The sequence below is a fragment of the Nyctibius grandis genome, chromosome 14 (assembly GCF_013368605.1).
Source record: "Nyctibius grandis isolate bNycGra1 chromosome 14, bNycGra1.pri, whole genome shotgun sequence".
NCBI classification, from domain to species: Eukaryota; Metazoa; Chordata; class Aves; order Nyctibiiformes; family Nyctibiidae; genus Nyctibius; species Nyctibius grandis.
The window spans coordinates 2,175,543-2,202,930 of NC_090671.1; the positions used below are offsets into that span (position 1 = coordinate 2,175,543).

At 63.6% G+C, this 27,388-nt stretch overlaps 3 protein-coding genes across 4 annotated transcripts; 2 read left to right on the plus strand and 1 right to left on the minus strand.

The window, feature by feature from the left end:
* On the plus strand, window positions 1–10,597 carry DTX1 (deltex E3 ubiquitin ligase 1). The gene is made up of 9 exons (XM_068412757.1): window positions 1–259; window positions 4,701–5,361; window positions 7,769–7,830; window positions 7,971–8,132; window positions 8,372–8,433; window positions 8,595–8,753; window positions 8,870–9,031; window positions 9,121–9,210; window positions 10,162–10,597. Exons 1-9 carry the CDS (start codon window positions 1–3, stop codon window positions 10,384–10,386), a joined length of 1,842 nt encoding a protein of 613 aa, XP_068268858.1. The 3' UTR covers window positions 10,387–10,597.
* Window positions 10,598–13,381: 2,784 nt separating this feature from the next.
* WSB2 (WD repeat and SOCS box containing 2) lies at window positions 13,382–17,951 on the plus strand. 2 transcript variants are annotated; one of them, XM_068412514.1, is made up of 9 exons: window positions 13,382–13,519; window positions 13,661–13,832; window positions 14,854–15,083; window positions 15,294–15,425; window positions 15,761–15,861; window positions 16,113–16,285; window positions 16,528–16,641; window positions 17,135–17,242; window positions 17,462–17,951. In XM_068412514.1, the coding sequence occupies exons 1-9, from the start codon at window positions 13,504–13,506 to the stop codon at window positions 17,622–17,624; spliced, it is 1,209 nt and encodes a 402-aa protein (XP_068268615.1). In that variant the 5' UTR covers window positions 13,382–13,503; the 3' UTR covers window positions 17,625–17,951. The 2 variants fall into 2 exon arrangements, with proteins under 2 accessions (XP_068268615.1, XP_068268616.1); XM_068412515.1 differs by lacking the exons at window positions 17,135–17,242; window positions 17,462–17,951 and adding an exon at window positions 16,943–17,075.
* A 1,650-nt stretch (window positions 17,952–19,601) lies between these two features.
* Window positions 19,602–22,576, minus strand: RFC5 (replication factor C subunit 5). Its single transcript, XM_068412654.1, has 11 exons — window positions 22,545–22,576; window positions 22,359–22,423; window positions 22,141–22,277; window positions 21,963–22,042; window positions 21,258–21,331; window positions 20,976–21,135; window positions 20,746–20,827; window positions 20,510–20,639; window positions 20,234–20,311; window positions 20,078–20,132; window positions 19,602–19,860 (listed from the first exon to the last, which is right to left on the minus strand). Exons 1-11 carry the CDS (start codon window positions 22,574–22,576, stop codon window positions 19,764–19,766), a joined length of 990 nt encoding a protein of 329 aa, XP_068268755.1. The 3' UTR covers window positions 19,602–19,763.
* Window positions 22,577–27,388: the final 4,812 nt, after the last annotated feature.

Genomic DNA, 27,388 nt, shown 5'->3' on the forward strand with positions numbered 1-27,388 from the left:
ATGGCGCGGCAGGGCGCGGGGGCCATGCTGGCCTCGGGCACCCTGGGCTTCCCCCCGCAGAACCTGGCGCGGGTGGTGGTGTGGGAGTGGCTGAACGAGCACGGGCGCTGGCGGCCCTACTCGGCCGCCGTGTGCCACCACATCGAGAACGTGCTGAAGGAGGACGCCCGCGGCAGCGTGGTGCTGGGCCAGGTCGACGTCCAGCTGACACCCTACGTCATCGACCTCCAGTCCATGCACCAGTTCCGGCAGGACACGGGTAAGGGGCTGGCGCTCAGCCGGGAACATCCATCCACCCATCCATCCATCCGTCCATCCATCCGTCCATCCTTCCATCCCTCCATTGTTCCTTCCACTCATCCATTCACCCATCCACCCACCCTTCCATCCATCCATCCCTCCCTCCATCCCTCCATCCCTCCATCCATCTAACCATCCATCCCTCCATCTTTCCACCCATCCTTCCACCCATCCATCCTTCCATCCCTCCATTGATCCTTCCACTCATCCATCCACTCACCCACCCATCCTTCCTTCCATCCTTCCATCTATCCATCCCTCCATCCTTCCACTTATTCATCCACCCATCCTCCATCCATCCATCCATCCATCCATCCATCCATCCATCCATCCATCCTTCCGTCCCTCCGTCCATCTATCCATCCATCCACCCACCCCAGTGTGTATCTATTCATTTGCCTGTTTTTCTGTCCATCCATCTGTCCATCTGTCCATTCATCCATGCATATATCTCACCGTGCACCTGTTTGTCTGTCATTCCATCCATCCATCCATCCACCCATCCACCCATCCACCCATCCATCCATCCATGCACCCACCCAGTTCCCTGTCCATCTGTCCCTCCATCCCATTGCACACACCCTCCTCTCCATCCATCCATCCATCCATCCAGTTCCTTCTCTCCTCCCCTCGCCCTCCTGGGTCCTGCTCCCCCCACGGACCCTGGGAGGCTCCTCCGGGCCTTTCCCCCTCCACCTTGGCCCCCTGCCCCACAGGGTCGTGTCCCAACTCCCTCTGTCCCCTCTCACCCCTCACTGGGTGCTGTGGTGGGTGCTGTGTCCCACTGTCACACCAGCCACCCCACAAAACTGCTCTATCTGGGGACCCCAAGGAACTGGGGAGGCCCCAGTCTGGGCTCTGGGAGCTGCGGTGGGCACTGGGCTGGCCGTGGCCACGCAGCCATGACGGCCCTGCGGACGGCGCCGTGCTGCGGCACGCATCCAGGCCACGCATCCTCGGGGGAAATCAAAGCCGGGCCCGTGCCGGCGCCGAGCCCAGACCCCATTAAACGTGTCCCCGTCGCGGTGTGACCCACTAACCCGGCACGTGCCGGCTGTGCCGCGGGGGACTCGCCAGGTCGGGTGCTTCGCTGGCCACCCCTGCCCGCCCTGCCTGCGGGGACACGTGGGGCTGCCGAGGGCAGAATGCGGCCCCAAGCCAGGCAGAGCGAGCAGGGGACCTGCCACACTCCAGGTGACACTCCCAGCCCCCCCCAACTTGCCTAGGGGCCACCCCAGAGCAGGACCCCCAGGGCCATGTCCCGGCCACTGAGGCCACCACCCCAGTGACTAGCGATGGCAAATGACCCTGTGTGCAGATGTGGCTCCTGCGATGGGCTGGGGACCGAGATGGGGACTGAGCCACGGACCTGCCACCATCCAGCTGATCACGGGCTTGGCAAGGGGCAACTTGGCACCCACGGCCCTGAGTCAGCGCGGCTGCGGCCGCCGGCACGACCTATGGTCGCTGACTCAGGGCCGTGGGTGCCACGGGGACACCCTGACTGTCCCCATGCCAGCTCCTGCCAGCTTTGGCCAGGACCCATCCTCCAACAGCGGGTCCCTGCCATCGCATCCCATGGCCATGGTGCTGGGTGCTCCTGGGGGACATTTGGGGGTGACCAAACCCAACGGCTCTTCCTGGCATGTCCCTGGGTACTGCAGGCCCTGTGCCAGCAGGGCTTGGGGACAGGGATGCTGAGAGATGGGCCTCGCTGTCCCCAGGGATGTCACGGGAGGGGATGTGGCCACTGCTTTGGCTCCATCCCGTAGATGGTCCTCGGCATCGTCGGCTCCGTGTGCCCCATCCCTGTACCCGCCTCCATCCGTCATCTCTGAAATGCCTCCGGGGTCCCGTGGTGCTCGGGGACACGAGGGTCCCCTGTGCTGAGGGTGCTCCCGGTGCCCGCCGTGGCATGGGGACACACGGAGGGTGGGTGGGAGGCGGGGGGTGAGTGGGGGCTCGGCCCACACCATGCTCGGGGAGGGAGAAACCCAAGCAGTGTGAAACGAGGTGACCCCGTTCCGAGCAGCGGGGACACACGTCCTCTCCCCGTGGCCCTGGGGACGCTGGCTTGGCCCTGCAGCGTCGGTGCGGGCAGGGGCTGTGGGGCTGGGGGCAGCTGGTGGCCCTTGGGGACCTGGAGATGCGTGTGCCCATGTGCATGGGCTGGGGTGTCCTCCCTGTGTCCCCCTCTGCTCTGTGGCAGTGGGATACGGATGTGAGCGGGATGTGGGATGTGGGATATGCGGGATGTGAGTGGGATGCAGGATACGGGATGTGGGATGCGGGATGTGGGATGCAGATGTGAGCGGGATGCGGGACATGGATGTGAGCGGGATGCGGGATGCAGATGTAAGCGGGCAGTGGGATGTGGGATGTGGATGTGAGTGGGATGCGGGATGTGGGATGCGGGATACAGGATGCCGATGTGAGCGGGTGTGAGCGGGCAGAGGGATGCGGGATGCAGATGTAAGCGGGATGCGGATGTGAGCAGGCAGCGGGATGCAGGATGCGGATGTGAGGACCAGCGGGTGTGGGACATGGATGTGAGTGAGATGGGGGATGTGGGCATGAGTGAGCAGCAAGAGGGGGGACGTGGATGCCAGGAGGCAGGCATGGATGCGAACACAAGCGGGATGCAGGACGGGGAGGTGAGTAGGATACGGGATGCGGGATGTGGGATGTGGATGTGAGCAGGCAGCGGGATACGGGATGTGGATGTGGGCGGGCAGCGGGATTCGGGATGGGGGCAGGAGCAGGCAGCGGGATGAGGGGTTCTCCAGGGGCTGCTGGAGCAGGGAGAGCAGCCTCCCTCTGTCCCTCCATCCCTCCATCCCTCCGTCCCTCCGTGCCACCCGCGGGGCCGCCGGCAGAGCTGCCTCAGCACAAGCCGGCAGCTGGGGCCAGGCTCTGCTGTCTGACGCCGCCGATGATTAATGACCCTTATTAGCGTCGTTAATCGGGCTGGCCAAACGGTGCTGGCGAGGGGATAGGAAGGCCCTGGGCGCAGGGGCACTGCCGGGGCCGCGGCTCAAGGAGGGGGCTGCAGTGCCTCCCCTCGCCGGGGACCTTCGCCATCCGATCGGGTCGCACCCAAGCGGCGAGGGGCCAGGGTTTGGCCGTGCACGGGGACAGCACCTCGCTCCCGTGACTGCCAGCGCTGGCCGGAGCCGCGGCAGCTCTCAGGGAACCCTCCTGACCGGGACATGCTCCCCCGGCCCCGGGAACGGCAAGGGGAGCCCAGCGGGGAGGGGGGACGTGGGCTTGGGCCAGGGGGGTGGGAGAAGGCTCTGGGGGCCGAGCAGCATCACCGGGGCCGTGATCCCAACCGCCGGCAGCCCGGCCAGTGGCCAAGGCGCCACCGCTGTCACCACAGATGGCGGGTTGCTGAGCCGCAGGAGTACCCGGGGAGCCAACACGCCGATGGATCCGTCGCCCGCTCGGCAGAGGGGAGGCAGGTGCTGCCTGTCGGGGTGCGGTGGCCGTCACCCCTCCTGCACCTCGGGGTGCTTTGTGGAGGGTGAAAGCAGCTCCTTGCACCCCAGAGTGCCCCTGCATCCCCATCACAGCATCACAGAGTGGTTAAGGGTTGGAAGGCACCTCTGGAGATCACCCAGCCCAACCCCTGCCCAAGCAGGGTCACTCAGAGCACGTTACACAGGGTCGTGTCCAGGCGGGTTTGAATATCTCCAGAGAAGGAGACTCCCCCCCTCCCTGGGCAGCCTGTGCCAGGGCTCTGGCACCCTCACAGTGAAGAAGTTTTTCCTCAAATTCAGATGGAACTTCCCATGTTTCAGCTTGTGCCCGTTGCCCCTTGTCCTGTCGCTGGGCACCACTGAGGAGAGTCTGGCCCCATCCCCTTGACACCCGCCTCCAAGGTATCTGTGAGCATTGATAAGATCCCCCTCAGTCTGCTCTTCTCCAGCTGAACAGCCCCAGCTCCCTCAGCCTCTCCTCGTAGCAGAGATGCTCCAGCCCTCTGACCATCTCCGTACCCCTCCGCTGGACTCTCCCCAGTAGCTCCTTGTCTGTCTTGAACTGGGGGGCCCAGAACTGCACACAGTTACTCCAGGTGTGGCCTCACCAGGGCAGTGTAGAGGGGCAGGAGAACCTCCCTCGACCTGCTGCCCACACTCTTCCTCACGCACCCCAGGACACCATTGGCCTTCCTGGCCCCAAGGGCACGTTGTTGGCTCATGGGGAACTTGGTGTCCCCCAGAACCCCCAGGTCCTTCTCTGCAGAGCTGCTTTACAGTAGATCAGCCCCAAACCTGTACTGGTGCGTGGGGTTATTCCTCCCTGCGGGGTGCCAGGCTGGCAATGGGACACGCAGTCCCTCCGCTGGCACCCCGGGGTGCTGGAGCCCTGCGGGCGCTCACCCCTCCCTGTCTCCCCAGGCACCATGCGCCCCGTACGGAGGAACTTCTACGACCCGTCCTCGGCCCCGGGGAAGGGCATCGTGTGGGAGTGGGAGAACGACAACAGCTCCTGGACGCCCTACGACATGGACATCTGCATCACCATCCAGAACGCCTACGAGAAGCAGCACCCCTGGCTCGACCTCTCCTCCCTGGGCTTCTGCTACCTCATCTACTTCAGCAGCATGTCCCAAATGAACCGGCAAACCCAGCGCAAGCGCCGGCTCCGGCGCCGCATGGACCTGGCGTACCCCCTCACCATGGGCTCCATCCCCAAGTCGCAGTCGTGGCCGGTGGGCACCAGCACGGGCACCCCCTGCTCCTGCCCGCAGTGTCTCCTGGTCAACAGCACCCGCGCCGCCTCCAACGCCATCCTGGCCTCCCAGCGCCGCAAGCTCTACCCGGGCGCCGTCCGTCAGAGCAGCACCTTCGCCGGGGCGGCTCTGTGGCCGGCGGGGACGGGCACGGTGGCGGTGGCGGGTGGCACGGCCAAGGGCGAGGGGCTGCGGGTGCCCGGCGGGGCGTTTGCCCCCAACCAGAGTGTGCCCGGTGGGGTGCCACTGCCCGGGCTCAACAACCTCAACCGACCCGGCACGCAGCGGGGGGCCGGGCTCGGCGCCCGTGCCACCGTCCCCCCGGGGTAAGCTGGCTGGGGGAGGGTGGCACGGGGAAGGGGCCGGCTGCGGTGTCACCGAGGCCACGGGGATGCCAGGCGAGGTGGGCGCAGGGCTGGGCACACAGAGGGAGGGGAAAGGGGAGATGGAGGTGCCCTGTCCCCTGCTGTCACCTTGCACAAGGAGCCTCAGCCCTTCTGGCACCATGTCACCTCCAGCCCAGGCTCCCACCCTGGGGACGTGGTGGCAGGGGGGCAGCCCCGGCAGCTGGCTCGTCCCAGGTGGTCCCCTGGATCCCGGCCCCTGCAAGAGGGGCTGCGGTGATTTGTGCAGCGTGCTGTGCCATGCTGTGCCATGCCATGCCATCCTGTGCCACTCCATGCCATGCCGTGCCATGCTGTGCCATGTCAGCTGGAGGAGATGGAGTGCTTGGTCCCAGGGGACATGTGTGTTACCCCGGCTCATGGCCTGATGCCACCAGGCAGGTCTCTCTGGGGAGGACACGGTCATGGGGACCACAGCCGTGTCCCCTCCGTGGATGGGAATGACTTGCCGAGGGGCTGCAGATGGGCGAGCAGACCCCCACTGGGGTGTCCCCGGGGGTGTCCCTGTCCCGGCACCCAAGCCCCCCCAGCCGTACCCCTCGGTGGGGTCAGCCTGGTGTCCCCTCAGGGCTCTCAGCACTGGGCGGTCACCGGCGGAGGGGCAGGGGGTCAGGCAGGGGCGGCTGTGACCCCAAGCCCGTCCTGGCGCGTGGGCTGTGACCGCGCAGCCGCAGCCCCCGGCGTGGGGAAGCCCCGGTGCCGCTCGCTGGTGTGGGAACCGGCGCCGATCCTGCCCCGGGGGGCTCAGTCGGAGCTGCCCCGGAGGGGAGTGAGCACCCTGGGCTGCAGCGAGCTGCCCCGGGGACAAGGGGACACCCGGTCCCATCCCTCCCAGCTCCCTGCCCTGGGGGCAGGATCAGGCCCCGGGCTGGGGGGCGCGGGGGGAGGGAGGTTTGCTGAGCCCCCGGCCGGTCCCGGCGTGTTTCCTTCCCCTGCTGACGTGCTGCTTTCGCTTCCGTGTGCTGGGCCAAGCAGTCCCTGTCCCCGTCCCGTCCCCGTCCCCATCCCATACCGTCACGCAGGCCCCGTCCCACGCATCCCCATGGACAGGTAGGAGGGGGCCAGTACGAGCCCGGGGTGGGGATGGGCTGGGACCCCCACCTCTGCCCCGGCCTCGGCGTGGATAGGGGCAGCTCTGGGAACGGGGGGGAAACCCCCCCAGCCCCGGCTGGTGCGGGGCTGAGCACTGCCCAGCTCATCACCACGATGGCTGCGGGCGTGGGGGGCTGCTGGGACCGCGGAGGGGTGACACTGCAGGCAGGGTGCTGGCGGTGGGGTGGTGGGGTGCGGATGGGAGCCGGCAGCGGGATTCGGGGAGCGGGCAGTGGGGGTGAGAGGTTCTCGGGGGGCTACTGGAGTGGGGCGAGGGTGGGAGAGGGCTTGGCCACCGCGCAGGGCTGCTCAGGTGGGCTTTTCTGTTCACCCGCCATCCTGGTGCATGACCCATTCCGTCCGTCCATCCATCCATCTGTCCAATCTTCCATCCACCCACCCATCCATCCTTCCTTCCATCCATCCATCCACCCATCCATCTATCCATCCATCCTTCCTTCCACCCATCCACCCACCCATCCACCCACCCATCCAATCATCCATCCATCCTTTCATCCTTCCATCCTTCCACCCACCCATCCATTCCTCCTTCCACCCACCCACCCATCCATCCTTTCCCCCATCCCTCCCTCCATCCACCCCACCCACGGGCACAGCCACATCCATACCTGCACCCACCTGCGCACGAGCCCCCAGCTCCCAGCCAGATCTGCCTGCGCTCCCCACCCAGCCTTGCACGCATGGGTGCACCCACGGGTGTGCACCCACCCAGCCATGGGTGCACACAGGTGCACAGAGGGGTGCACACACGGATGCACGCACGGGTGCGCACCCACCCAGCCATGGGTGCGCACAGGGCTGCACCCGCACACAGGAGGTGCCCTGGGTCAGTGGGGGTGAGCAGGCACGCAGGCACTGTGCTGTCACCCTGGGAGTCTTGGTGCTGGCAGCCCTGGAGGGGTGAGGGTCCCCTTGGGGCATGGGAGTGATGGGCAAGGTGGTGAGGCACAGGGGTGTCCCATGGGGGGTGTGGGACGTGGGACATTGCCATCGAGGCACCCTCCCCGGGTCAAGGAGGACGTGGTGTCCCCAGTGCCACTGTGTCCCCAGGGATGGACACGTGGCGCTGGGCGACAGCCCCATGGGACATGACAAGGGGACCCCCTGCCCTGTGTCCCACGGGGAGGACGCTGCCCTGGGGCCGTGCCATGCGCGGGGGGCACAGTGCCAGCGCTGCCAGCCCGGCTGAGCCCCGTCCCCTCCCGTCTCCACGCAGGGTGCCAGCCCTCCCGGTCAAGAACCTGAACGGCACCGGCCCCGTCCATCCCGCCCTCGCAGGTAAGGGGGGTCCTGCCACTGGCCGTGTGTCACCGTGGGGTGACATCGTGGGGCTGGGGGGCAGGGCACAGGGCTGGTGGGAAGGATGGACGGATGCTGGGTGGCTGGACAGATGGACAGCCCCTCTCCCCCCGGCGCAGGGATGACGGGCATCCTCATGTGCGCCGCCGGGCTGCCCGTGTGCCTGACCCGCGCCCCCAAGCCCATCCTGCACCCGCCGCCCATCAGCAAGAGTGACATCAAACCTGTGCCCGGCGTCAACGGTATCTGCAGGAAAACCAAGAAGAAGCATCTCAAAAAGAGTAAGGAGCCGCCGGCGCCCCAGGGGAAACTGAGGCACGGGCACTGCTGCCACCTGTGGGGGCTGGCACCCCCAAGGGGTTTGCCTGAGGGTTTTGGGGTGATACCCACAGCTCCCCCGTGCCACATGCTGGCACCCCCTCCTCCGCGTGCTGTCCCCATCCCGGTGGCAGGGCTGGCAGGGTGTTGGGGACACCGCGGGCAGGCTCTGATGGCATCCTCCGTCCCCTGCCCGTGACAGGTAAGACCCCCGAGGACGTGGTGCGCCGCTACATCCAGAAGGTGAAGAACCCCCCGGATGAGGTGAGTGGGCACCCCTGGGCACCACGGCTCGGGCACGGGGGAGCCTCGTGGGGCTCGGGCACAGGGCGAGGTGTGGGCAGGGGATGGGCAGCCCCCGCCATGGCAGAGCTGGGGGTGCTGTCCCCACCCCAAGCGGGTGCTGATGGACCCGTACCGGGCAGGATTGTATCATCTGCATGGAGCGGCTGGTCACCTCCTCCGGCTACGAGGGCGTCCTGAGCCCCAGGGGCATCAAGGCGGAGGTGGTGGGCAAGCTGGGCAAGTGCGGGCACATGTACCACCTCCTCTGCCTCCTGGCCATGTACAACAACGGCAACAAGGTGAGCGGGACCCGCCCCGGCGCGGGCACACGGCACCCGGCCCCGCGGGTGGGTGCTGCGGGGTGGGTGCTGCGGGGTGGGTGCCACCCCTGACGCCCGCCCGGGTGCCCACGCAGGACGGCAGCCTGCAGTGCCCCACCTGTAAGGCCATTTACGGGGAGAAGACGGGGACGCAGCCCCCCGGGAAGATGGAGTTTCACCTCATCCCCCACTCCCTCCCGGGTTACACCGACTCCAAAACCATCCGGATCGTCTACGACATCCCCACTGGCATCCAGGTGAGGAACCTGCACCCCTGGGAACCCCCCCGCCGGGGTGGGTGCCCCCACGCTGTGCCACCCGCTCACCCCATTGCCCTCCCACCCAGGGCCCGGAGCACCCCAATCCCGGCAAGAAGTTCACGGCGCGCGGCTTCCCGCGGCACTGCTACCTGCCCGACAACGAGAAGGGCAGGAAGGTGAGCGCCCCTGTGGGGTGGGGTGGGGTGGGGTGGGGTGGGGATGGGGATGGGATGGGATGGGATGGGATGGGATGGAAAGGGATGGGATGGGATGGGAAGGGGTGGGATGGAATAGGATGGGAAGGGATGTGAAGGGGATGGGATGAGTTGGGATGGGGTGGGATGGGATGGGAAGAGATGGAATGGGATAGGAAGAGAAGGGGTGGGAAGGGTGGGATGGGATGGGATGGGATGGGAAGAGAAGGGATGGGATGGGATGGGATGGGATGGGATGGGATGGGATGGGATGGGATGGAATAGGATTGGAAGGGATGGGATGGGGATGGAATGGGGATGGGATGGGACGGGATGGGATGGAATAGGATGGGATGGGATGGGATGGGATGGGATAGAATGGGAAGGGATGGGATAGAATGGGAAGGGATGGGAAGAGGTGGAATGGGATGGGATGGGAAGGGATGGGAAAACAAGGGATGGGATGGGGTGGGAAGAGAAGGGATGGCAGGGGATAGAGTGGTAAGGATGAGATAGAATGGGAAGGGATGGGATGGGAATGGGATGGGAGGGAAGAGAAGGGAGGGGATGGGATGGAGAGAAGAGATGGGATGGGGTGTGAGGGATGGGATAGGATGGGAGGACAAGGGATTGTAAGGGGTGGGATGAGATCGGAAGGGAAGGGATGGAACAGGAAAGAATGGGAACGGATGGGAAGGGATGGGATGGGAGAGGATGGGAGGGGATAGGATGGGGTGGGAAGAGATGGGATGGGGAGGATGCAGCTGTGCCAGGGCTGGGGCTGGGCTGTGCCACAGGGAAGGGTGCCACCATGCAGGCATCATGCTGAGGTTCAATCCTGCACCCCGGGGTGCTGGGGGCCGCGCGGTGCCGGGCGGGAGGAGGGCTGGGGGTGCCGGGTGGGCGGGCGATGGCCGTGCCCGCCCGCCGCAGGTGCTGAAGCTGCTGATCGTGGCCTGGGACCGGCGGCTCATCTTCACCATCGGCACCTCCAACACCACGGGGGAGTCGGACACGGTGGTGTGGAACGAGATCCACCACAAGACCGAGTTTGGCTCCAACCTCACGGGGCACGGCTACCCCGACCCCAACTACCTGGACAACGTCCTGGCCGAGCTGCTGGCCCAGGGCGTCTCCGAGGCCACCCTGAAGGACTGAGGCAAGGGTGAGGGGCTCCCCACTGGCCCCTCGCCCCCGCACCCCCGCCTGTGCCACCACCACCCGCGCCGCTTTGCTGCCGACGCCGCAGCCCTGCCGGGTGGGCTCGCCCCGCCGTCCCAGGCCACCCAGTGCCACCCGCCACGCGTCCCCGTGTCCCCTCCTCGTCCCGGTTCGCCCCGCTCCCGTGGCCATAGCATCATGGGCTGGCGCTTTTCTTTTTCTACATGTGCCCTCTCCTCGCGTCAGCCGCCGCGTGCCACCCGTGTGCCACCCGTGTCACCCGTGTGCCACCCGCGTCACCCGTGTCACCTGTGCCACCCACCGCCCCACGGAGCCGCGTACAGCCGGTGCCATGTGTACATCTCTGTGTTATAGAATACACCCCACGCCGGGACAGTGTCCTCACCGTGTCCCCACCACATCCCCACTCGCGTCCCTGCACCTCCTCCTTCCGGGGGTGCTGGGTGGCATCGCCACAGGATCGGTCCCCCGGGGGGTGGGTGTCACTGAGGGTGGGTGACAGTCACTCCCTGCGGGGATGCTGGGCTGGTGGGGGAGGGCTCGGGGGCTGGGGGGTGCTCAGGGCTCGGGGTGGGGCTCGGGGGTGGCCCTGGGGACTCCGTCCTGGCAGGTGATGGCCTCATGGGTGCAGTCCAGGTCCCGCAGCACCGCCTTCAGCTGCCCCGTTATGGCCCTCCCTGTGCCCCCCGGCAGGGTCAGCGCCCCCTGGCACCCCCCCCCCCAGCACCCACTCCCAGCACCCACCCATGACACGCACCCCCGGACCACCACACCCCACCCCACTATGTCCCCCGTCCCCTCCAGCCTGTCCTCCCCTGTCCCCCCCATCCCAGCCTGTCCCACCGCCCCTCACCCGTGTATCCCCCTCACCCAACACCCCACGGGGACGGGGATGGGCACTGCTGGGGGGGGTGCGTGGGGATGGGGGGGTGTACCCGGGGGGGAGCGCGTGCGTGCGTGTGAAGCTGGGAGGGGGTGTGGGTGTGCCCACGCATGCACCCGTGTGTGCGTGTCTGTGTGTGCACACGTGTGTGGGCATGTGCGTCCTGCTGGGCGTGTGTCCCTGTGTCCCTGTGTCCTGGTGTTCCTGTGTCCATGTATCCATGTGTCCCTGTGTCCGTGTGTCCTGGTGTCCCTGTGTCCCCATGTCCCTGTGTCCGTGTGTCCCCGTGTCCCTGTGTCCATGTGTCCGTGTGTCCCTGTGTCCCTGTGTCCATGTGTCCATGGCCGCGTGTATTTGCTGTCCCCTGGTGGAGGGAACCAGCGAGGTGCTGGCCGTGGGTACGGCGTGTGCGTGTGCACGCGTGCGGGTGTATGTGCACGCATGTGTGTGTGCATGCATGTGCCAGTGTGCATGTGTGTGAGCATGCGTGTTCATGTGTGTACAAGGATGTGCATGCACGTGTGTGTTCATGTGTGTGTGAGTGAGTGCACGCATGTGTGTGTGCACGTGTGCAGGCATATAAAGTGTGTGTGTGTGCATGTGTATGCGTGTGCACGCGTGTGCCTGCGTGTGCCGGCTGCCCCACGCCGGGACCGCCCCAGGCAGCACCCTGGGGTGCAGGGTCCCCATGTCCCCCCCGTACCTGCCTGCCCCGGGCCGGGGGGCTCGGCCGCTGCGCTGCCCTCGGGACCCTCAGCCCCCGCCGCCCTGCGGGACGGGGACCCCCAGCACGCGCCCACCCAGGGGCCCTGGGGACCCCCACGCCATGGGCCAGAGCCCCCCAGCCTCGCCGCGGCCAGGCCCCCATGCGCCGGAGGTGCCCGTAGAGGGTCTGTGCCGCCGCGGCGGGGTCCAGGGGGTCCCCCCCCTCACCCAGCACCAAGGAGTTGTGGGTCCAGCTGCACCTGGGTGCTGCCAACGACAGCCGCAGTGGGGGTGCTGGGGTCCCACTGCCCAGGGGACCCCCACCCCACACCGCTGGCCTTACCGGCGTGGGCAGGCTGCAGGCAGCGGGCCCAGCGGCCGGTGCGGAAGGTGCCCGGGTGGCAAGAGGGCAGCATGGCCTCGTTGGTGCCGCTGGCCTGGCACAGTGCCCAGAGCCACTGCCACAGCTCCCAGGCGCTCTGCGGGGACAGGGAGGGAGGTTGGCACCCCGGCAGGTACCCACGGCAGGGAGGAGGAGGAGGAGGGTGGAGGTGGGCACGGGTGATGGTGATGGGGTCCCTGGCAGGGCTGGGCACTGGGATGGTGGTGGGCACTGGGGATGGCGGTGGGCACCGGGGCCAGGTGACTGGGGGTGACAGTTAGATGGCAAAGGTGCCCAGGTAGGACCTGGTGGGGAGGTGGCACCATGGGAGCCAGGGTAGCCCAGTGACCCCAGTGTAAGTAGGGCTTGGACCCCAGTGATCCCAGTACAGCCAGGGCTGGTACCCCAGAGACCCCAGAACAGATATGGCTGAATATCCCAGTGATCCCAGTATCCCAGAGCCAGTACCCCAGTGACACCAGTACAGATATGGCTGGAAACCATACTGATCCCAGTACAGCTGGGGCTGGTACCCCAGTGACCCCAGTACAGCCAGGGCAGGATACCCCCCTGACCCCAGTACAGCCAGGGCTGGGCACCCCAGTGACACCAGTACAGATATGGCTGGAAACCATACTGATCCCAGTACAGCCGGGGCTGGTACCCCCAGGGGTCACGGTGTGGGTGCTGGGTCCTTTGGGGGGTCCTGCTGAGGGGTGTCACTGCCGGGGGGTGGCACCATGTGGGTGCTGGGTCCTTGGGGTGCTGCTGCCGGGGGGTCACCGAGTGGGTGCTTGACCCCCGCCTGCAGCCCCAGTCCTGAGGCCGGCCCCCGCCTCGCCGCCCGCCCCCCCCCAGCACCGGGGGGGACACGGGGGGACCCAGCCGCGGCCCGGTCCCGCTTCTCCCGGGCACCTTCCCCCCCTCCCCGCAGCACCCCGGCTGCCCGGGCCGCGGCGGGGCGGTGCCGGAGGAGGAGGCGGAGGCAGCCGCGCTCCCTCCCCGCGGAGGCCGCTACCGCCAGCCCGGGCCTGGGCCTGGGCCCACGGAGGCCGCGCCGGGCCCCGCCGGCGGCTTTGCCGTGACCAGGGCGGAGGCGGCGGAACCGGGGGCCGGAGCCGCCATGAAACCGAGCGGAGGTGAGGGGCGGGGAGCGGGGGCCGGGGAAGCGGGTACCCCCCCCCACCCGCCACCGCCTTCTCCGGGAGCTCCATCCCGGGAGGAGCGGGGTGAGGCCCGGGCCCGGGCCGGGGGGGTAACACGGCCGTGCCGCTGCCCAGAGGAGCCGGTGCTGCTGGCGGAGCTGAAGCCGGGTCGGCCCCAACGTTACGATTGGAAATCCAGCTGCGAGACCTGGAGCGTGGCCTTCTCCCCCGATGGCGCCTGGTTCGCCTGGTCGCAGGGACACTGCGTGGTGAAGCTGATCCCCTGGCCCTTGGAGGAGGCCGAGCTGTGAGTAATGGGGGGGCAGCTGGATCAGAGAATGGTTTGGGTTGGAAGGGACCCCAAAGCCCATCCAGTCCCAACCCCCTGCCATGGGCAGGGACACCTTCCACCAGACCAGGTTGCTCCCAGCCCCATCCAACCTGCCCTTGAACACTGCCAGGGAGGGGGCAGCCACAGCTTCTCTGGGCAACCTGGGCCAGGGTCTCACCACCCTCACAGCAAAGAATTTCTTCCTCAGATCTCATCTCAATCTCCCCTCTTTCAGTTTAAAACCGTTCCCCCTTGTCCTCTCACTCCACGCCCTTGCAAAAAAGCCCCTCTCCAGCTTTCCTGTAGTCCCTTCAGGCACTGGAAGGTGCTAGAAGGTCTCCCCGGAGCCTTCTCTTCTCCAGGCTGAACAGCCCCAGCTCTCTCAGCCTGTCTCCAGAGCAGAGGGGCTCCAGCCCTCTGAGCATCTCCGTGGCCTCCTCTGGACTCGCTCCAACAGCTCCGTGTCCTTCTTCTGTTGGGGCCCCCAGAGCTGGACACAGCACTGCAGGGGGGTCTCAGGAGAGCGGAGCTGAGGGGCAGAATCCCCTCCCTCGCCCTGCTGGCCACGCTGCTGGGGATGCAGCCCAGGACACCGTTGGCTTTCTGGGCTTCAAGCCCACACTGCCGGCTCATGTTGAGCTTCTTGTCACCCGTCACGCCCAAGCTCTTCTCCTCAGGGCTGCTCTCAGTCCATTCTCTGCCCAGCCTGTATTTGTGCTTGGGATCGCCCCGACCCACATGCAGGACCTTGCACTTGGCCTTATTGAACTCCATGCGGTTCGCATGGGCCCAGCTCTCCAGCCTGTCCAGGTCCCTCTGGATGCCATCCCTGCCCTCCAGCGTGTCCACTGCACCGCACAGCTTGGTGTTGTCCCCAAACTTGCTGAGGGCGCATCAATCCCACTGTCCATGTAGTTGACATGTGCCAAGCCGGGGTGGGGGATCCTGGGGGTGCCAGGGTGATCGTGGGTGAACGTGCCGCCCTCCTTCCTCCCAGCAAAACCTTGGAGCGCAAGAGCCGCGGCAGCAAAGCGGAGGTGAGGAGCCGAGGGGTGGCCAAGGAGAAGACGCTGGAGTGCGGCCAGATCGTGTGGGGCCTGGCTTTCAGCGCCTGGCCGGCAGCAGAGGAGGGGGAGACAGACCCCACCTGCACCGTGGGTCTTCCCTGCCTGATCCTGGCCACCGGCCTCAACGACGGGCAGATCAAGGTCTGGGAGGTGCAGACAGGTGAGCGGCCCTCACCGGCAGCGGCAGCAGTCATGGCTTCAGGCTGGTTTCTCTCCCCTTGCTCCCCCTTGGAAGGAGATATCATCTCCATCCTTCCCCAAATACTTCCCCGGGTGAGCGGGAGCCCCTGCCCTGTCCCAAGTGGGACTGCCTATGTGTGAGGGGCACTGCCTTGTTCCTGGTGGCACTCAGCCTGTCCCCTCTCTGCAGGACACCTCCTCTTCAGCCTCTTGGGGCACCAGGATGTCGTCAGAGACCTGAGCTTCGCTCCCAATGGAAGCCTCATCTTGGTGTCGGCCTCACGGGACAAGACCTTGCGTGTCTGGGACCTGAGCAGAGATGGTAGGAGATGGTCACCTCTGGCTGAGGCTGGGCTTTGCAGTGGGAAAGAGGGGGGAGAAACCCACCTTGGTAGGGGAGATTGGGGGGGAGGATCTTTGGGGACAGTATTCAAGGAAGAAGGGGAGAGTCCTGCAACGCGGAGCAGAGCCGTCGCGTTCCAGGCGGGGCCTGGGAGGTGCAGGAGTGGGTTGCAAGTAGACAGAGCTTGGGGTCTGCCCAGGGGAACCCCAAAGCTCCACACGCATTCCCTCGGGAAAGGGAGGGGGGAGAAGGGGCAGGGCCCAGCGCTGCCCCTTGTGCTCCCCTCTGATGACTCGCGTGTCTGCTGTCCCCAGGGCGGCAGGTCCAGGTGCTGTCGGGCCATGTGCAGTGGGTCTACTGCTGCTCCATCTCCCCAGACTGCAGCATGCTCTGCTCCGTGGCCGGAGAGAAGTCGGTGAGTCCCGCTGGGTGGGAGCTGTCCTGTGTCCTGCTGAATCCAGCACTGCCCTTGGCCCTTCGTGTCCCCCAATGCAAGAATTCCCATGTGAGAAGGGGCCAGGCCAGAGCCACCCTCGCTCCTCAGCCGTCCAGGCTCTGCATGGAGGAGCTGGGACCAAAATCCGTGTGGCTTCAACCCCGAGATGCTTCTCCTCCGCTCCTGCCCCGGGGATGCTCCCGGCCTCAGCCCCTGCCCGTGTCCCGCAGGCGCTGCTCTGGAGCATGCGGTCCTACACCCTCATCCGGAGGCTGGAGGGGCACCAGAGCAGTGTGGTGTCCTGCGACTTCTCGCCGGACTCGGCGCTCCTCGTCACCGCCTCCTACGACGCCTGCGTCATCATGTGGGACCCCTACACCGGGGAGCAGCTGAGGACGCTGCGGTACGGAGCTGGGGGGCGGTGGGGGACCATGGAAGGGGGACAGAGCAACGCCGTGGGGGTTTGTTAGGGCTGAATGTGGCCTTTCCTCCTAGCTGGGCACAGCCACCGCCTCTCCCCTGTCTCCAGCAGCTGAAAGAGGGCTCTGGCTTGCCTGGCTTGGCCCCTCTGCCAGCCCCAGAGCCCTGGGGCTGGGGTCCGTGGCAGCCTGGGGCTGACGCTGAGCTTGTTCTCCCCACCCGCAGCCATGTTCCCCTGCACTCAGCGCTGGACTACAGCGGCGAAGTCCACACCAGCTCCCTGCGCTCCGTCTGCTTCTCCCCTGAGGGCCTCTACCTGGCCACGGTGGCGGACGACAGGTGAGTGAACCCCTCCTTGGGGACCTCCAGCGGGTAGAGGGTGCCAGGAGGACACCACCAAAACAAACCAGGAGCTCGGGACGTGCCAGCGGGGAGCAGACCTCGCATGCCAGGTCCCCACCAGTGCCTGGCGTAAGGGGAAAAGGGCAGGCTGCCGGGGACACCGTGGCTTGGCTGTGGCAAGGGGCAGCAAGGTCAGGGCCCTGTCGCCCTCGTGAGCGATGAGCCGAACCCGTGCCCTCCGTGCTGTGCCGCCCTCGCTGTCCCCCTCACCGCAGTCACTAGCTCTGTCTGCATCCAGCCCAGCTCTACAGGGGACAGTGCCTCCTGCCTTGCTGCCGCGTTGTGACACTCCTGGGATGCTCTAAGCCCACGGGAAGAAAATCCTTCTCGAGAGTTTGCATGCGTTCAGGTGAACCCAGAGGCTTTACTTTAGCCGCGGGCGCTGCGTGGACGTGGGCCTGGCATCGTGTCCCTCTCCCTCTCTCCTTAGGCTCCTGAGGATCTGGGCGTTGGAGCTGCGGTCTCCGGTCGCTTTTGCTCCCATGACCAACGGCCTGTGCTGCATGTACTTCCCCCACGGTGGTTTCATTGCCACAGGGTGCGTATGCGGGAGAGGAGAGAGCGGAGAAAGACGTGGCTGCTCCCTCCTCCTGCACCTCTGGGGCTGCTCAGCACATTCTGGGCTTCCCTGGGGGTACAGGCTGCTTCCCTGGGCTGGGGAACGTGCGGTCGTGGCAAGCCCGGGATGTTTGGGGGTAATTGAGCTTTCTCCAGTCTCTCTGTGCTGTGCTCACGACTCGTCTGGGTCCCGTTGCAGGACCAGAGATGGCCACGTCCAATTCTGGACTGCTCCGAGGGTCCTCTCGTCGCTGAAGCACTTGTGTCGCAAAGCTCTGCGCACCTTCCTGACGACGTACCAGGTCCTGGCGCTGCCCATCCCCAGGAAGCTGAAGGAGTTCCTCACTTACCGGACCTTCTAAGGCAGCGCAGCAGAGGCACGGAGGCGAGAGCTCCCTGCCCGGCGGCGGGGCTCGGCCTGCCTCGGAGGAGGCACCGCAGCGATGACGTCTCGCTGATCCGTGAGCCGTGGGGCAGGAGGATTGCTGCTCCCCTTGCTTGGGGCTGTGTCTGGGAACGCGGAGGGATTTTTCGGTGTAATAATACTAGAACCCAGCAAAAACAATGCATGCGGAGGGCAAGGGGCACGGCTGCGGTGGCCCCGCAGGGGACACAGGTCCCGCTGTCCCCCTGCTGTCTGCAAGTTCTGTGTCAGGTGCTTTTGCTTCCAAGTGCAATGTGGGGGTTGGAGGTCAGCAGCCGCAGCCTGAGCGGAGCTTTTGTCGTTCGTACAAATACGGGGCTACAAGCGTCCCCCCAGAACTGACCCTCACCGGGACCGGCTCGTGCTGGAGTTCCCGGTGGGGCACGGGCTCTGCCACTGTCCTGGTCTGGGTGTGGGCTGGACAAACCTGAGCAGGTCTCTGCGGATTAGGTGACAGAATAAAAGATTATTCCTCATGTCTTTCCTTGGCTTGTGGAGGTGGCCTGGGGGTAACTGGCAGGGCAGGCTCCAGCCCTCCTGCTGCCGCTCTCGGGGCAGCAGTGAGGGCTCACTGGGCTCAGAAGTGCTGCAGACCAGTGAGTTCAGCGCTGGGGAGGAGCGGTCCGCCGTGAGGTGGGACACAGGCTTCACGCAGCCCCCAGCTCCCATTCCTCTGTTGCCTTTTCTCCCCGCTGGAGCTCTGCCCTCCGGCAGCCCGGTGTCCAGACATGCTGTGCGTGAAGCACTGTCGTGTGCTTGTCTGTGTCCCGAGTGACAGCATGTGCTTTGAGTCCCCTGCCTGCTACAGGGCTCCTTGGTCTGCACACAAGCCCGTGGCTGTGACCCCAGCTGAGGGACACCTCGGGGAGTGTCTCCTCTGAACTCCTCCCTGGGATGTTTTCCCTCGCGAGCAGCTGAACGCAGAAGGCTGGTGTTTCCCCAGCCTGTACAGGTGTGACCCATAACCACATTCCCTCCTGTAACGGGGACCAAGTGCAAGGTCCTGCACGTGGGTCGGGGCAACCCCAAGCACAAACACAGGCTGGGCGGAGAATGGATTGAGAGCAGCCCTGAGGAGGACTTGGAGGTGGTGGGTGATGAGAAGCTCACCATGAGCCGGCAACGTGCGCTGGCAGCCCAGAAAGCCAACGGTGTCCTGGGCTGCATCCCCAGCAGCGTGGCCAGCAGGGCGAGGGAGGGGATTCTGCCCCTCTGCTCCGCTCTCAGGAGACCCCCCTGCAGTGCTGCGTCCAGCTCTGGGGGCACCAACAGAAGAAGGACACGGAGCTGTTGGAGCGAGTCCAGAGGAGGCCACAGAGATGCTCAGAGGGCTGGAGCCCCTCTGCTGTGGAGACAGGCTGAGAGAGCTGGGGCTGTTCAGCCTGGAGAAGAGAAGGCTCTGGGGAGACCTTCTAGCACCTTCCAGTACCTGAAGGGCTACAGGAAAGCTGGAGAGGGGCTTTTGACAAGGGCATGGAGTGACAGGACGAGGGGGAATGGTTTTAAACTGAAAGAGGGGAGATTGAGATGAGATGTGAGGAAGAAATTCTTTGCTGTGAGGGTGGTGAGGCCCTGGCCCAGGTTGCCCAGAGAAGCTGTGGCTGCCCCCTCCCTGGCAGTGTTCAAGGCCAGGTTGGATGGGGCTTGGAGCAACCTGGTCTGGTGGAAGGTGTCCCTGCCTGTGGCAGGGGGTTGGAACTGGATGGGCTTTAAGGTCCCTTCCAACCCAAACCAGTCTGTGGTTCTGTGACTGTGTGAGGGGAGGTTTTGCAGGCAGGTGACAGCAGGTGGACGTCGGCCCGTGTGGGTGCGACGCCTTTGCAATGGGACAGGGTGGGGGTGAGTGTCGACCACCTCCCTTCAGTCCTTGCTGTACAGGAGGAAAAAGAAAAGACAAGGGCAACCTGCTGGGCTTTAGAGGCATCTGTATTTCCAGACGAAGCCTAGACACAACGCTGCCCGACTCTCCCACAAAGGACAGGGGAAGCTGTGGGGAGCAGCTCCGGGCACGGGGCTGACGAGCCCGTCCAGCTTCTGCGTGATCTGGCCTCGCAAGCCAGGACCCACCCAGCTGGACTCAGGCTTCGGCCACGATCAGGTCCCTGGTGACTTGGAAAGCCGCGATGAGGGAGCTCAGCTGAATCTTTTCACTGGTCCCAGCAGCCAGCCGGTACCTGGAGCAGGGGGCAAGGGCAGGTTCGGGGGTTTACACCAGCGGCCGCGTCCCGACAAGGCGACAGCCCTGGCTGGGCTGTGGGTGCCTGCCAGCAGTGCCCACCAGCTGCCAGGACCCGGCGCAGCGCGGCAGCGGGGACCCCCATGGAGTGGGCATGCTGGCAGCCCCCAGCCGGGGTGTTTTGGGGCAAGGGGCGGGGGCGAGCCGACGCTTACTCGATATCTGCCATTTTGATGAGCAGCTGGATGCGGACCGAGGGTGGGAAATCGACTGCAGAGAGAAGGAGCCGGCGTGTGTCAGCGCGGGCTGGGGGAGGGACACACGGTTGGCCCTCCCCGGGTTGGCCAGGAGCCGGCCCCGCAAACCCCTACCTCTGTGCACAAAGAGGTGGATCTCGGTGAGGATGTCCTGCAGGGCCAAGCCCTTCAGCGTCTTCAGCTCTGTGATTTCTGAGACGAGAGCGAGTGAAGGGCTTTCATCCAGGCCTTTCCCCACTCCTCATCCCCGTGACAACCCCAAGGACCCTCCCCAGCCAGCAGCACCCACCCCAGCCGGAGCAGGAGGTCACAGGAGGGGAAGCCCCAGCAAAGAGGAGGATTTAGAGCAGCGGGGATTAAACCCCAGGGCTGGCGGAGGGAAAAGGATACTGCGATAGGCTGTGGAGAAGTCCTGGTTCAGCATCCAGTCTAGGATGTTGGCGATGTCAGACTTGAGGGGGTGTCCTGTGCAGGTGTAGACGTTCTCCTCTGTCACCTTCCCGAAGGCCATAGTGGTGCTCTGAGGAAGAGGAGGGTGGAGGAAGGATGAAGAGCTCGGCCCTTCCACCGAACCCACCGCTACCAGCTTACACGAGGAGGAGAGCGGCTGTGGCCACGCTCTGTACCTGCAAGATATTGAGGGCTCTGCGCATGTCACCGCTCGAGAGGGTCACCAGAGCCTTCATCCCATCCTCGGTCACATCCACCCTGGAACATAAGACCTGGGGCTGCAGCGGGGAAAGAAAACCTCGGAAAGCTGAGCCCGCTGCTCCTCCCTGTGTAGGGAAAAGGGGGGAAAAAGGGGGTGAGGAGGATGCTGCGGAGCCCCCCGCGTGCCACGCCGCCCCCGGCTCACCCCTCCTCCTGTATGACGTGCCGCAGCCGGGGCACCATCAGCTCCGGGGTGAGGGGGCCGAAGCGGAAGCGCGTGCAGCGGGACTGCAGGGCGGGGATGATCTTGGAGAGGTAGTTGCAGATGAGGCAAAAGCGGGTGTTTTCTGTGAACTTCTCGATCACTGCGCAGAGGAGGGAGGAGAGGCCGGTCCTCATCTGCCGCCTCGTTACAGGCTCCCGTCCCACGCTGGGCTGGGAAAGGCTGAAGGGGTGCCAATGGCGTGGGGTCGCCGGTGCCCCTCACCTCGCCTCAGGGCGTTCTGAGCATCCTGGGTCATGGCGTCGGCTTCGTCCAGGATGACGAGCTTGAAGCCTTTCCTTAAAAAACAGAGAAAAAAAAGGGGGTGGCTTTGGTCCTGGTGCTGGAGATGGGGGAGTGGGGGATGCTCATTCCCAGTGTGACCTCCCCTGAACGCTCCCAGGGAGCCCTCCTTTCCCCTCTGCACCAGCATCTTCATCACTTATCTTCACCACCCTCATCCTCCTCGCTCGCTGGGCACCCCTGACTCCTTCCCATCCGCTCTGGCATGCTGCCCACCCCAGGAGCCCCCCAAACCTACCTCCCAAGCGAATGCTGGGGTAAGGCTGTGTCAGAGGGGGGGTGACGACGGGACGGGGAGCTCTGGGTAAGCGCAGACTGATCACTTAAAGATGGTCCTGGTGCTGGAGAAGGGGGAGTGAGGGACGCTTATTCCCACCGTGACCCCCCTGAACGCTCCCAGGGAGCCCTTCTTGCCCCTTTGGACCAGCATCTTTATCACTCATCCTTATCACCCTCATCCTCCTCACTTTCAGGGCACCCCTGACTCCTTCCCATCTGCTCTGGCACGCTGCCCACCCCAGGAGCCCCCCAAACCCACCTCCCAAGCCAAACGCTGGGGTCAGGCTGTGTCAGAGGGGGGTGAGGAAGGGACGGGGAGCTCTGGGTAAGCGCAGACCCATCACTCACTTAAAGATGGTCCTGGTGCTGGCGAAGCTCAGGATGGGCCCGCGGACGATGTCGATACCGCGGTCATCGGAGGCGTTGAGCTGAAGCGAGACCACGCGGATGCACATCCCTGCTTGGGGATGCACCCAGGGGTGGGGGGCACCCCCTCGGTCACCCGCCCCATCCCATCCCCACGTACCTCCAGCACCATGGAGCCGAACTCCCGGTCCCGGTAGAGCTGCCTGGCACACGCGAGGATGGTGGAGGTTTTCCCGGTGCCGGGAGGGCCATAGAGGAGCAGATGAGGCAGCCGGTCCTCGCTGATGAACCGCTGCACTGGAGAAGGGGTGAGGGGGGTCGGGGGGACACGCCTGGGGTGGGGGTTGTTGGGGAGAAGGGCGAGGCGGGGTCAATTACCGGTGCTGAGGATATCGCGATGAGACACCAGCTCGGCCAGCGTCTGCGGCCGGTACTTCTCTACCCTGTAACGGGGCACAAGGGGGGGGTCAGGCTGGGGGTGGTGCAAGCTGTTGCCCCCCCCTGTCCCGGTCCCGGTCCCGATCCCGATCCCGATCCCGATCCCGATCCCGATCCCGATCGCACCACGGCAGGTTCGCACCGCCCGCGCGCGCCATCGCTGTATCGCGATAACGCCGGGATGGGGCGGAGCGGCTGCTACTCAGCTCCGCCCCATCCCGGAGATATCGCGAGATAAAGCGGTGGTTGTGCTGTAGTTAAACGGGGCGGGGAGTAGGCTTATGGGGGTGGGTTTGAGGAGAGGGAGGTGGTGGTTGGTGACATCAAAGCAAGGTTGTGTTTGTGGTTTTGGGGAGAGCGCGGCGCTGGGAGCTGCTAAAGTGAAGTTGTGGGCATGGTTTTGCGGGAGGATGGTGCTGCGGGTTGCTAAAGTGGATGTTCTGGTGGACACCAAGTTCCCCATGAGCCAACAACGTGCCCTTGGGGCCAGGAAGGCCAATGGTGTCCTGGGGTGCGTGAGGAAGAGTGTGGCCAGCAGGTCGAGGGAGGTTCTCCTGCCCCTCTACACTGCCCTGGTGCGGCCACACCTGGAGTAACTGTGTGCAGTTCTGGGCCCCCCAGTTCAAGACAGACAAGGAGCTACTGGAGAGAGTCCAGCGGAGGGGTATGGAGATGGTCAGAGGGCTGGAGCATCTCTGCTCCGAGGAGAGGCTGAGGGAGCTGGGGCTGTTCAGCTGGAGAAGAGCAGACTGAGGGGGGATCTTATCAATGCTCACAGATACCTTAGGGGGGGTGTCAAGAGGATGGGGCCAGACTCTTCTCAGCGGTGTCCAGCGACAGGACAAGGGGCAACGGGCACAAACTGAGACACGGGAAGTTCCATCTGAATATGAGGGAAAACTTCTTCACTGTGAGGGTGCCAGAGCCCTGGCACAGGCTGCCCAGGGAGGGGGGGAGTCTCCTTGTCTGGAGATACTCAATCCCGCCTGGGCACGACCCTGTGTGACGTGCTCTGGGTGACCCTGCTCTGGCAGGGGTTGGGCTGGGTGATCTCCAGAGGTGCCTTCCGACCCTTAACCACTCTGTTATTCTGTGGAGGTGTTATGGGCTTGGGGAGAGCGCGGTGCTGGCACTCACCAAAGCAAGGTGGTGCGTGTGCTTTTGGGGAGAGCGCGGCACTGGGAACTGCTAAATTGAAACTGTGGACATGCTTTTGGGGAGACCACAGTGCAGGTACTCGTGAAAGTAAGGTCCTGCCAAAGCACTGCACCAGGAATTGCTACAGCAAGGTTTTAGGCATGCTTCTGGGGAGAGCACGGCACCAGGAATTGCTAAGCCAAGGCTGTGGATGTGCTTTTTGGGGGAACGTGGTGCAGGTCTATTTTTTTTTTTCTGGTTGACTAACTTGAAAAATCAGCCCCATCTTCTGCTCCAAAGCCCTTGGCTGAGTAACAGGGATGTCTCTGCTCAGGGCCGGGTGGCTCCCGGCTGTTCTGGAGGTGCTGGATGCAGTGTCCTCTCACCAGAGTCACCTCCAAAAGAAGAGGGGTCTGTGCTGTTTCAGGCTGGGCTTTGGGAAATGGCTGGAGCTTCCCTAGAGAAGGGGCTTAGAGGGGAGAAATAATATAAGCCGGCTGGTGGGGATGCTCTGGCGCTGCTCTGGGCTCCGTGCCATGGGTGGAGAGAGGAAAGGAGGGCAGCAGCGAGAGGGTCCGGCTTGGGAAGTGCAGGCGGGGAGGTGATGGGAGGTGATCCGTCGGGAAGGAGAGGGGATGAGGAGTGAGTCGGAGGGGTGAAAAAAATCACAGGGAGATCCTGTCACTGGCAAGGGAAGGGAAAACATGAAGAGCTCCAGGTCGGATCTGATAGAACCCCAAAAAGCTGCTGAAATTTTTTTTCCTTTTTTTTTTTTCCCTATTTTTTTTCGCCCCAGCCCCGTAAGGGAAAGCAGGAGCTGGGAGCTGAGCTCAGCGAGCCTCACTGGTTCCTGTGGGCACGTGATGGCCGTGACAGATGGCCCTTGCGAGGGCAGGGCGAGGAGCTGCGAGGTCCTTCCCGAGCGCCTGGGAACCGCCTGGGACGTGCGACCTGGAGCCCTGACGGCCTCGGGCTTCTCCTGTGCGGAGCTGCTGGTCTCTCCTCACCTCTGCCTTCGCCTGGGGCAGGCTCTTGTCCTTCGAAATGGATTTTTCCAGGCGTTTCCCCCCTCGCTGTGCCCCATCATTAATAAATCTTGAGCTCCAGACCTGGCAAAGTCTTTGGAGGGGGCAGGCAAAGTCTTCTGCTCGCGGCCGGTGCGCGCGTTCAGATCCACGGTGATGTTTCTCAGGGGCGATTTCACCTTCCTTGGCCAGATTGCTTTAAATATTATTTATTTTTTTTAAGTTGGTTGTTGTTTAATGTTATTATAGTTGATGGGTGCATCCCCCTGCAAAGATTCTGCGTCGTTAGAACCGGCTGAATTATTAACCAGTGTCTGAGCTGCCTGTCTTGGCTTATTGACTTATTGTACCTCTTGGGTAGGGGACGGGCAGGTCACATCAGACCTGGTTAAACAGCGCTATAATAAATTTATAGTGCTGTGAATAGGTTCATTAACAGCCCTGAGGCATCAGGTGCAACCCTTCAGAAGAGGACGAGGGAATTGTTGCCTGGGAGGCCTCTTCTCCCAGGCAACTAGAGATAGGACAAGAGGACACAGCCTCAAGCTTCGCCAGGGGAGGTTCAGGTTGGACATTAGGAAGCATTCCTTCTCAGAAAGGGTCATTAGCCATTGGAAGGGGCTGCCCAGGGAGGTGGTGGAGTCACCATCTCTGGAGGGGTTTAAGAAAAGCCTGGACACGGCACTTAGTGCCATGGTCTAGTTGCCATGGTGGTGTCAGGGCCATGGTTGGACTCAATGATCCCAGAGGGCTCTTCAAACCTGATGGATTCTGTGATTATATAATTCCAGGTGGTGGAGGTGATGATGATGGTGGTGGAGATGACGATGGTGGCGGAGACGGTGGCGGTGGAGATGCTCTTTTGCAGGGAAGAGAATGGGGGCTCCTTGAGAAGTGAAGTCCAAGAGACGATCCTATCCAGCATGGAGCTGGTGATGCTGTTCAACATATTAATAATAAAGAAATAAAAATACTAATATCAGAAAGGCCCCTTGCACGCAGAGCGGCACCCAGACTTTAAGACCAAGGGAGACAACCCCAAATTTAAAGGGTCAGCACCAAGCCAGAGCAACAGATTTAGCACTTGTGGCCCACAGCCGACGGCACGTGAAAGCCTCGCGGGGTGGTTTTATGGGGGATATGGTGGGCAAAGCCTCGGGTGACGCTGCGGGGACTCTCAAGGCAGCGAAGGGTTGGTTTCCCACGGGTGGGTTTGGTTGGGCTCGCGGGGCGGGTGACGAGCCGGCCATGCCGAGGGGATGATGCCCTCTCCTTCTCACTCGGCGCCATGTGAAAACGAACCCGATTTCAAGAGGCTCTCGGGAGCTCTGAGCTCACGGACGTTCGAGGGAACCAATGTGGGTGAAATAAGTCACGACAAGATACGTTTTATATAAACTGATGGTGCCCAAACCAAGTCGTGTTCGAGAATGTCACGGGGTGAGAACGTGCACAGCCGGTCTGGGCATGGGGTCCAGGCACCGGTAGCGAAGGAAATTAATGATTCAAGCTGCACAAGGCTGTGGAATAGAAACCCCGGGTTTTCTTACTGATTTCAGGCCCGTTCCCAGTGTTCAGAACGTGCGTCCGCCTCCCGCACCGCAGGCCAGCCCGGCTCTGGGCGCCCCGGCTCTCGCACCGACCGCGCTGGGCTGGGGGAGCGCGAGGATCGGCGGGTGCCTGAGAGCACTGCAGGGCTGCTGCTGGGGGGGTGGGGGGAGTTTCCAGCCGAGTCCCTCTTCTCGCATTTTATTTTATTTTATTTTATTTTATTTTATTTTATTTTATTTTATTTTATTTTATTTTATTTTTACCAGCTTCTTTCTTTTCCTTTTTTCCTTTCTCTTTTCTTCTCCTTTCTTCCTCCTCTTTCTTCCTCCTCTTTCTTTCTTCTCTCTCTTCCTCCTCTTTCTTTCTTCTCTCTCTTCCTTCTCTCTTCCTTCTCTCTTCCTTCTCTCTTCCTTCCTTCTTCCTTCCTTCTTCCTTCCTTCTTCCTTCCTCCTTTCTTCCTCCTTTCTTCCTCCTTTCGTCCTCCTTTCTTCCTTCTTTCCTCTTTCTTCCTCCCTCCTCCTTCCCTCCTCCCTCCCTCCTTCCTTCCTCCTTCCTCCTTCTTTCATTTCTTTCTTTCTTTCTTTCTTTCTTTCTTTCTTTTTTCTTTCTTTTCTTTCTTTTTTCTTTCTTCTTTCTTTTTGTTATTTCTTCTTTTTCTTTCTTCTTTTTCTTTCTTCTTTTCTTTCTTTCCCTTTTCCCTCTTCCTTCTCTTCCTTCTCTTCCTTCTCTTCCTTCTCTTCCTTCTCTTCCTTCTCTTCCTTCTCTTCCTTCTCTTCCTTCTCTTCCCGCTTTCTCTACTTCTCTTTCCTCTTTTATTTATCTATTTTGAAGGGCAGACCCTGGGAGTTGTTTTTGCCCTGGAAGCTGTCGCAGTCGTGGGGAGGGGGAGCAGCAGCGTGGGCGCAGGCTGCCGAGGGGGTTCCGCTTGCTCCCCAGCACCCTGACTTGGCGCTGGGGCTCAGCACCCTCTCTCCTCCGGGTACCAGCCCATCCTTCCCTCCCTCGTGTTGGACCTGGGACCAGCGGGCCCAGAAATGGCTGGGAGCTGGGATGTTTTAGGGGAAAAAAATATAATCTGTTGTTGCAAATGCGCTGAGTACAGAGAGTGCCTTGTGCTCTTATCGCCGGGCTGGGTCTGGGAAGGCTTGATTAACCACAGAAACCATCAGGAGAGAAAATTCCCAGCGTGGAGGGCTTGGTTTTTATTTTCCTGTGCTTCAGTTGATGATGGGAACAGTGAAATACCTGGGCGGTGGT